General features: G+C 38.0%; 1 protein-coding gene across 1 annotated transcript in view; it reads left to right on the forward strand.

The window, feature by feature from the left end:
• Positions 1-6,712, forward strand: part of ANKUB1 (ankyrin repeat and ubiquitin domain containing 1) — a 30,652-nt gene extending 23,940 nt beyond the window's left edge. The window contains exon 6 of the mRNA XM_002759498.6: positions 3,377-6,712. Within this exon, the coding sequence (XP_002759544.2) occupies positions 3,377-3,506 (130 nt within the window). The 3' untranslated portion in view covers positions 3,507-6,712. The remainder of the gene's footprint in view (positions 1-3,376) is intronic.
• Positions 6,713-10,217: the final 3,505 nt, after the last annotated feature.

A 10,217-nucleotide genomic window follows, 5' to 3' on the forward strand; every position in this document is an offset into this window, starting at 1 on the left:
TGCTAGAGAAGACATTTTGTTAAAGAAAGGGTTATTCTGTGAAGGAAAGAAGAGAAAGAGACAGAGAGAAAGGAAAAAAGGAAGGAAGGAAGGGAAGGGAAGGGAAAGAGGGAGGGAGGAAGGGAAGAAAAGGGTTAGTGCAGAAGGGAGACCCATGGGGGAGTGGTGGTCAGTCTGACTGTACACTTACTGTGGCAGTGTTACTCCCAGCAAATCCTCTTTTCATTTCTCTTTTCCCAATATTTTTCTCTTTCCCGTATTCACACCCTCCACTTCCCATCTGTTTCTTCCCCTTTTACATGGAACCTTTCCCAGGACCTGTTCCACCTTCCTTGGAAGGTGTGCTGTGGAAAGGAAGAGGAGATCTACAACCTCATGCCCTTGCAGTCTTCTTGATCTAGTTCAAGTTCCTCAGAGAAGTCACAAAAGCACTTATGTCTACCTGAAGTAGACAGTAGGCAGGCAGTCAGGTGGTGTGAGCACTCCTCTAAATGACCAGTGCAGCTCTTGTACCACAAAGACACAAACATAAGGAATGGATGTACACTATTTTGATGGCTACATGCACCAAGCTAGTATCATAGCCAGGAAATGGGGAAGAACCTAACATAATCCTTTATGATGCTGACGCAGGGATCAGGTGGGTAGAGTGACCACCAGATGTTCCTGTTCTGTAGGAAGAGGAGTCTTCCAAACCAGACAAGTCACCTGGCATCATGTGAAAGTACTTGTTGGACAAAATGTCATTCAGGAACTCTACCATTAGATTCATAAAACTAAACCTCTCAGGGCTGACTCCAAGATGGCACTGATGCATCTGGCATATAATCAAGTGCTAATGTGGGTTTGGGTTGGTGAGTACATGTGGCTAGTGTAGACATGACAGTCATTGAGGCCAGAAGGTCACATAGAGTATCATTCCTCAGCCTAGAAGGCAGTGTACGCTTTACACAGGTCAAAGAATATCTGTAAGGTGTGTCTAGAAAATAGCCTTCCTTATTGCTTATTGTCCAATTCCAGAGAAGTTTATGTGACCTGGGTGTCCAGCTAAGTAAAGATTCAAATGTAGGGGATTGATCCAAAAGGCTGAGAGTTTGAGTGGACTGAGAATAGATGATAATCTCAAATGAGATTTGAGAATATGAGCTTTGATGAGCTCTGGTATTCTAGGTACAAGTACAGCTCTTCTTTTTTATTCTTTATTTTAAAAGGCATGTCTTGTATGTTTTAATCACTTTTTTTTATATCCAGCACATAGAATAGTGCTTGCCATAGAGTAAATGCTCAATATGCACCTTTTTCTTAGGGTAAACATTTTTTGAATGAATGTGGAAAAGACAAGTTTCAAATGTCAGGGAGAGAATCAGGATAGGCTCTGAGCCTAGGAAGAGCTAGGATATGCATCAAAACAAGAGAGGACTTCAAATTAGGTCAGATGGCATATGAGGAAAGGCTAAAAGTACCTGAGTGATTTCTTTAAGACTTAACACCTAATTTTATGGGCATGATGGATGCGTTAACCCAGTTTAGAGAGCCCAGAAAAACATAGCCATTGAGGTAAAGGAAGAAGTTAATTCAGAACAAAGAAGTTGAATCAGGCAGATGTGGACCTGGTTCAAATGATGGAAACACTATGGTACTTTTATACAGGTTGTTCCTAATACATTGAGTCAAAGCCTTTTAAAAATACCAGACTTTGCCCGATAACATGGGTAGAGGTGAGGTAAAGGATCCAAGACAGCAACATGGTCAAAGGCACTGTTTGGTGAAAGAGCATGCAAGAAATTTAGTTTTCAGGAAATTATGTGGATTTGCAGAAGGCACTGTAGGCAATAGGGAGAAACTGGCTACAGATAAGACTGGCAATATGAACTGCATGCATCTACACTAAGAAGCATCTTGCGTGACCAAGTAGAGCGTTTGCTTCTTATTACCCCTTCTATGGGGCAGGAAGTGGGTGGGAAGCTCATAGAAGTTCTTATTCATGAAGTATGTTACATAATTAGTTTTAGATTGTTTTTGAGACAAATCTGATAGAGATATATGGAAGACTCACTGGAAAGATGTGGAAAGACTATAGTAGAGTTGGGAACCTGCAATAAGAGAAATAAGACAAATAAAGACCTAGACTACAACAATAGTAGTTAGGGAAAAAAGAAAAGGCCAAATACAAGAGATATTTCTGGGGAATCAGCTACAAAATTTGGTCATTGACTGGGTGTGGAGATAAAAAAAGAAGGAATTTAGTTTTGTTTCTAGATTTGGAGACAGTGAGGATAGCAAAATCAAAGTGTTAGAACAAGGAAACAGAAGTGGGACAAGTTTAGGAAGAAGATATGTTAAAGTAGAAGTGCCTATGGGATAAATATTTTTTTTTTTTGAGACGGAGTTTCGCTCTTGTTACCCAGGCTGGAGTGCAATGGCGTGATCTTGGCTCACCACAACCTCTGCCTCCTGGGTTCAGGCAATTCTCCTGCCTCAGCCTCCCGAGTAGCTGGGATTACAGGCACGTGCCACCATGCCCAGCTAATTTTTTGTATTTTTAGTAGAGACGGGGTTTCACCATGTTGACCAGGATGGTCTCGATCTCTTAACCTCGTGATCCACCCGCCTCGGCCTCCCAAAGTGCTGGGATTACAGGCTTGAGCCACCGCGCCCGGCCTGGGATAAATATTTTTATTTGGCAATTGGAGATATGCAACTTTTATGAAAGGTCAAGATTTAGGAGTCATCGATAAGGGAATTGAAACAGTGAGTAAATGAGGACTCCTAGGATGAGGTTATAGAAAGAGAGAAGGACCAAGGATAGAATCTTGGAGGACCTCAACATTTAAGGAGATGTAACACACCTCGGTATTAAATCACATTTGCATCCTACAAAGGAAGAATAGTTGTATTCAAATTTGCAAGTCTTTATTGGTATATAGCCAGAGAATTACTATCATAGAACATTAAATTCCATTGCTTTAGTTAAGACTATCAAAATACCTAGTATCTTTTCAAGTAAAAAATCCTCATGTGTGTTTGTAGGGGTAGAAAGTGGAGAAAAGAGAAGAGGCCAGGGAATATGTGATGTATAGGAAGATCTAGAAAAGAGAGAGAAAAAGTTTCAATGGAGAGAATTCTACGATATTGAGTGGCTTTCTGTTTCTAGTTGTGGATTCTAAATTTTTAGTATTGCCTTGGGAAAATATCATTCCCACTGCATCACCGGGAACTTGTTTTAGAAAGATCCCTGTTTCTATTTCACATCTACCTATGCGACAAGATAAACTAGCCCTAGCTACAAAATCAATCTGAAGATTTCCATCCTTTTTCAGCTATGTACGCAGACAAGAGCAGACCTTCTTATAAATTATATCTTGTTTTCTTGCAGTGCCTTTAAAGAGAAACGATGGCTTCAGCAGTTGGGAATAGCAAGAGTCCTGGCCAAAAAGAGCATTTCTAACTTGACTACCAGAGGAGGCCTGACAGCATGTGAAAACCCTCTAGAAACTGTGCTTTGAAAAGCACAACCTCAGCTTGGACAAAGACCTGATCAAACAGACTCTCCAGTTCTAATGTTAACATCTCGAATAACAGTTCTAATGTTATCATCTCTAGTAACAGTTCTAATGCCACATAACTTTTAATAGGATATTTAACCCCACGTTTTCTTAAACTTCATCACCCTAAGTGAAAATGTGGTACTTTTTTGTGTAAAGAATATGAGGAAGAATTCAGAAGAAACTGAGAATACTAGTTGCCCATAGGGTAGGGGAGCTGAGACAACAGAAAACAAGAAAGTGAGAATTTTTGTTTTGTTTCTTAAAAAAAAAAAAAATCCAAAGAACTATAAATCATTCCTATAAGGACACATGCATACGAACATTCATTGCAGCACAGTTTACAATAGTAAAGACCTGGAGCCAACCCAAATGCCCATTGATGATAGACTGGACTGGGAAAATGTGGCACATACACACCATGGAATATTATGCAGCCATCAAAAATGATGAGTTTGTGTCCTTTGTAGGGACATGGATGAATCTGGAGAACATCATTCACAGCAAACTGACATAAGAACAGAAAATGAAATACCACATGTTCTCACTCATAGGTGGGTGATGAACAGTGAGAACACACGGACATGGGGAGGGGAGCACTACACACTGGGGTCTATTGGGGGGAATAGGGGAGGGATGGCAGCAGGGGGAGTTGGGGAGGGATAGCATGGGGAGAAATACCAGATGTGGGTGAAGGGGAGGAAGGCAGCAAATCACACTGCCATGTGTGTACCTATGCAACTATCTTGCATGTTCTGCACATGTACCCCAAAACCTAAAATGCAATTTAAAAAAAGTGTGTTTTGGTTTTTTAAGCCATATGAATGTAGAACATATTTTAAAATAAACAAAAATTTTTAATTCTATATAAGGAAAGTTCTTAAGAAAGTTAACAAATGCCAAAAAAAAAAAAAAAGAAAAGAAAAGAAAAAGAAAGAATGAAAAAGAAAAAAAAGAAGGTTAACAAATACCATCTAGGTCTAATGCTGATCTCAGACATCTTTTGAACTTCTGCTATAACGTTGCTTCCAATTAATCTTTTTAAACTGCATTAAAATTTACATGCAGTGAATTGCATGAATCTTAAATGTAAGATTCAATGGATTTGAAAAATATCCCAGTCAAAACAGAACATTTTTGTTACCCCAGAAAGTTCCTTTAAGCTCCTAAGTCAATCCCAACTTCTATGGGTTACTGTTATTCTGATTTCTATCTCCTTAGCTGAGATTTTCAAATCATTGGTATCATACAGTTGTTTACTTTTGGGTCTGGTTGTTCAACTTAATGTTTTAAGATTCATTTACATTACTGCATGTATCAGTAGTAGATTCCCTTGTTTTTTTTTTTTTTTTTTTTGAGACAGAGTCTTACTCTGTCATCCAGGCTGGAGTGCAGTGGATTGATCTCAGCTCACTGTAACCTCCACCTCCTGGGTTCAAACGATTTTCCCGCCTCAGCCTCCAGAGTAGCTGGAATTACAAGCATGTGTCACCACACCCAGCTAATTTTTGTATTTTTAGTATTTTGTATTTTTAATTCCTGATCTCAAGTGATCCACCTGCCTCGGCCTCCCAAAGTGCTGGGATTACAGGCGTGAGCCACCATGTCCAACCATACATTCCTTGCTATTACTGAATAGCATTCCATTACATGGATGCACCATAATGCATAGTCTAAGGACTGTGTAGATGTTTGGGTTGCCTCCAGTTTTGACATATTATGAATAAAGCTTTATGAACGTTATTGCAAAAAGTATTTTTCTGGACATATGCGTTCATTTCTTTTGGGTAAATATCTAGGAGAATTGTTGAATAGTAGGGTGAATGTACATTTAACATTATAAGAAACTACCAAAGGGTTCTCCAAAGGGATTTTATTATTTTTAACCCTTTGACTAGCAATGTACAAGAGTTCTGCCTTCACACACTTGGTGTCATCAGTGTTTTTTACCTTTAATCATTCTATGGAGTTTGAAATGGCCAATCATTGTGGTTTAATTTGCATTTTCCTGAAGACTATGATGCTGGATGCCTTTTCATGTGCTTATTGGCCATTTGAGTATCTTCTTTTGTGAAGTATCAATGCAAGTTCCTGCCTATTTAAAAAATTGGGCTATCGTTTAATTATTGGTTTGCTGGAGATTTTTGTATTTATGATACAAGTTCTTCATCAGATATATAGATATAGATACATAGTGGATCTTTTTCCCAGTCTGTGGATCACCTTTTCATTTGACTAATGATGTTTTTTGATAAACAAAAATGTTTTAAATTTGATGAATGAGAAGTGACCACTTTTTTCTTTTATGGTTCATGCTTTTTATTTCCTCTAGAAGAACTCTGCCTGCTCAGATGCAGTGACTCATGCCTGTAATCCCAACACTTTAGAAGGCCGAGGTGGATGGATCACTTGAGGTCAGGAGTTCGATACCAGCCTGGCCAACATGATGAAAACCTGTCTCTACTAAAAGTACAAAAGTTAGCCAGGCATGGTGGTGCACACCTGAAAAGCTGGTAATCCCAGATTTTCAGGAGGCTGAGGCAGGAGAACCACTTGAACCTGGGAGGCAGAGATTGCAGTGATCCAAGATCGTACCATGACACTCTAGCCTGGGCAACAGAGTGAGACTCCATCTCAAAAAAACAAAACAACAACAACAACAAAAATAAACTCTGCCTACTCAAAAGAAATGAAGATGTTCTCTTATATTTTCTTCTAGAAGTTCAATAATTTTAGTCTTTACGTTAGGTTTATATTCTATCTCAAATTATTTATGTGACTGATGTGTAGTTAGGGTTGGGATTAATTTTTGAAAACACTTTCCTTTCCCCCACTGACTTACCTTAGCATCTCTGTTGAAGATCAATTGGCAATATAGGTACAGATCTATTTCCAGACTTTCTGTTTTTTTCCATTGATGTATTTACTTGTCCTTATACTAATACTACATTGTCTTAACTACTATGTCTTAATTAGTCTTAAAATTAGGTAATATGAATCTTCCAACTTTGTTATTTTTTTTCAAGTTTGTTTTGGCTATTTTTAGTCCTTCACATTGCCATAAAAAATTTAAAATAAACTTGCCATTCTCTATTTTAAAAGCCTGCTGGGATTCTGATTGGGCACAACTGACGTTTTAATAATATTAAATCTTATAACCCATGATGTATATTTCTGTATTTGTGGTATATGTCTCCATTTACTTAAGCCTTAATTCTTCTTAGCAAAGTTTTGTAATTTTCAGTGTACCGGTCTTGTAAATCTTCTGTTAAAAGTTTTTTCCTAAATATTTTATATTTTTGAGGCAATTTACTGAGATGATAATAAGACAGATTTTGGTATAGCAGTCACATGCACCTAAAATCAAAGACTCATTCTAAAAGCAATACCTTTGAGGTCTCAGTTAGATATTATGGAGTTGGGGCACAAAGGTTAATACAAACACACACAAATGCACACACACACACACACACACACACACACACATAAAGATGATTCTATAGGGATGTTGTAAGGCAGCATGTGAATAGGCATTAGTTCAACATAGAGAAAACAAGAAATGATAGTGACTGGCAGGAGGCACAGCAGAGATTCTGGGTGTTGTAACATTCTATTTCTGTTCTGGAGTAATAGGTGTGTTTAATTTGAGAAAATTCAACAAGGAATATTTTTGAAATCTGTACCTTTTCTGTTTGCATTTTTATAATGCAGTTATAAATTTTTTATATATTTTTAATTTTTATACAAATTTATATTTTTAAAATTTTTATATAATTTAAAATTTTTTATATATTTTCAATAATTTTATAATACAATTTTATATGAATTAAAATAATTTTTAAAAATCTCAGGAGCTAATTCATGCATTTGGTGCCAGCTTTAGAGTCATGAGAAGGTGGCTGGTGTGAGAGAGGCTTGTCACCATGTTATTGTCCTCTTGACAGTGTAGTGAATTGAGCTGTAATTCCTTTCAGGGGGTGATAATATTTTACATATCATTGAAACACAGCCAAGTAAATATGCTGTGCAAGGATTCGGGGGCTAGAATACTTAAAAAGGAAAAAAAAAGGGAAAATATAAGAGAAAAGAAAGACATATGAGCTGGAGGGGAATAAAAAATCCAGGGAATATGTGAGAGAATCATTGATATAAGCCTTGTTCCCTACCAGCATCAATTGAAAAAAATACTGAGATTTATGCTTTGTTTATATTCACCCTGGAAGTAGGAAAGCATGAAGTGACATTAAGACTGTATATATTTATAATGTAAATGCAATTGTAGAGTATTAGTATTAACATGCACTGGATACCCTTAGACATTTATTCTCAGCCTGATTCTTACTGAAATTAGAGTTAATGTATATTCTTTATGCTTCTGTGTCATTTTGTTCATTCTTCAAGTATTGATACTCATCACACTATATTAAAGTTACTTTATTGTCTGTCTCCTTCACTTTTCTGACACCTCCTAGAGAACAAGGACATTGTTTTATTCCCCTCCAAACTGCCAAAGCACAGCATATCTTTGAACCTTTGAGGAATTGCTCAATAAATGTTTGTTGAATTAAATGAATGGCTTTTAAGATGATCCTGCACATGGAATTCTCAATTATTTATGAATTTATAGAAGCATGAAATCTGCTCCTATAAAAATGTAAATGCTGCTGTTTGCTTAAGTCTAATTTATTGTTTAATTTGATCACCAAAATCAATTTTTCAATGTGAATTTATTAGTTCATCTGAGCATTCTCACAACCCCGCATGGAATAGAAGGGCAGTATTAAAATACCAATTTTACAGATGAAAAGGCTATGCTTATAACATAAAAACAATTTATTAGAGCTCATACAGGTAATGTCAGAACCAGATCTGGAATCTAGAGTTTTGATTTTTCACTCAGGTAATTTTCTCTAAACAACTATATCATCTATGGCAAAAGAAGTCATTCTATAAATTATCCTGGGGAGTTTTAACTCCTGGGCTGGTTTTTTCTGGATGTTACTTGGTTTCTTTTTTTTTTTTTTTTTTGACAGTGTCTCACTCTGTCACCCAGGCCGGGTGCAGTGACTCAAATCTTGGCTCACTGCAACCTCGGCCTCCCAGGTTCAAGCAATTCTCATGCCTTAGCCTACCAAGTAGCTGAGACCACAGGCACATGCCACCATGCTTGGCTATTTTTTTGTATTTTTAGTAGTGATGGGGTTTCATCATGTTGACCAGGCTGGACCCAAACTTCTGGCCTCAAGTGATCCTCCTGTCTTGGTCTCCCAAAGTGCCAGTTTTACAGGCATGAGCTACCGCACCCGGCCTATGTTGGTGCCTTGCCACCTTATTTAGACAGCCCATTCTTCTACTCCCTATTCTCACCTTCACCTCGCCTGTCCTCACTTCATTCCCTGAGATTACAGAGAAGAAAGGCTATTTCTTTTTTCTTTTTCTTTCTTTCTTTTTTTTTTTTTTAATTTGAGACAAAGTCTTGCTCCCCAGGCTGGAGTGCAGTGGCACGATCAAGGCTCACTGCAACCTCTGCTTCCCAGGTTCAAGCGATTCTCCTGCCTCAGCCTCCCAAGTAGCTGGGACTACAGGCATGTGCCACCATGCCTAGATAATTTTTTGTATTTTTAGTAAAGACTGGGTGTCACAGTGTTAGCCAGGATAGTCTCGATCTCCTGAACTCATGATCTGCCCACCTCAGCCTCCCAAAGTGCTGGGATTACAAGTGTGAGCCACTGCACCCAGCTGAAGAAAGGCTATTTAATATTGGCATATTATTGTGTCTATCTGCAAATTCATTTCAGCATTCCTTATCCCCTATATATGTACAGTTTTCAAATACCTCTTTTGAATCAGTTGAAACTGGTTTTTACTGTAGTGTCACTAATTCTCTCATTAACTAGTTCAATACATTATTTGACATGTGTTCACTGTATATTGTAGAAGAGTTATGATTTTACATTTTCTGAGAATTATTCTTTAATAATGGATGTTTTCTCAATAATGTATGAATAAAGGCAACTTCAGGGAATGATGCAATTTTTGCTGATCTGCAATTCACAGCCTAAGTAAAAATTTTGTTCTCTCTGCAAATCATACTTCAAGACCTAACCAATAAGTTCAAGGACCTGTCTTTCTGTGCCCCAGTGGAAGAAACAATTTCAGTCAGATGTGATGGACAATGTAGACACACAGAAATGACGTGAAAAACTCTTCCAATGTTCCCTGAGAGACTCAGAATACAGAAAGAGTTGTCTCAAGCCTTAGATAGAAAAGACAGATATGAAGAGTCTCCTCCTCTTCCCTTCTCTTCCTTCATGCCCTCCATTTTCAAGGGATTGAGATTTGAAGAATCCTATTCCTATCAATTGGCAACTTTATAGTCTCTTATATTCAAACCACAGCAGGTGAGAAGAGAGAGTTGGAAAAGAAACTAAATTATCACAGGCCCTAAACACTTTTTAAAAGACATTGCTCTGGGCCGGGCATGGTGGCTCATGCCTGTAATCCCAGCACTTTTGGAGGTCGCATTGAGTGGATGACTTGAGGTCAGGAGTTCAAGACCAGCCTGGCCAACATGTTGAAACTCTGTGTCTACTAAAAATACAAAAAATTAGCCAGGCATGGTGGTTAGGTGCCTGTAATCCCAGCTTCTCGGGAGGCTGAGGCAGGAGAATC

Source organism: Callithrix jacchus, chromosome 17 (genome assembly GCF_049354715.1).
Source record: "Callithrix jacchus isolate 240 chromosome 17, calJac240_pri, whole genome shotgun sequence".
NCBI classification, from domain to species: domain Eukaryota; kingdom Metazoa; phylum Chordata; class Mammalia; order Primates; family Cebidae; genus Callithrix; species Callithrix jacchus.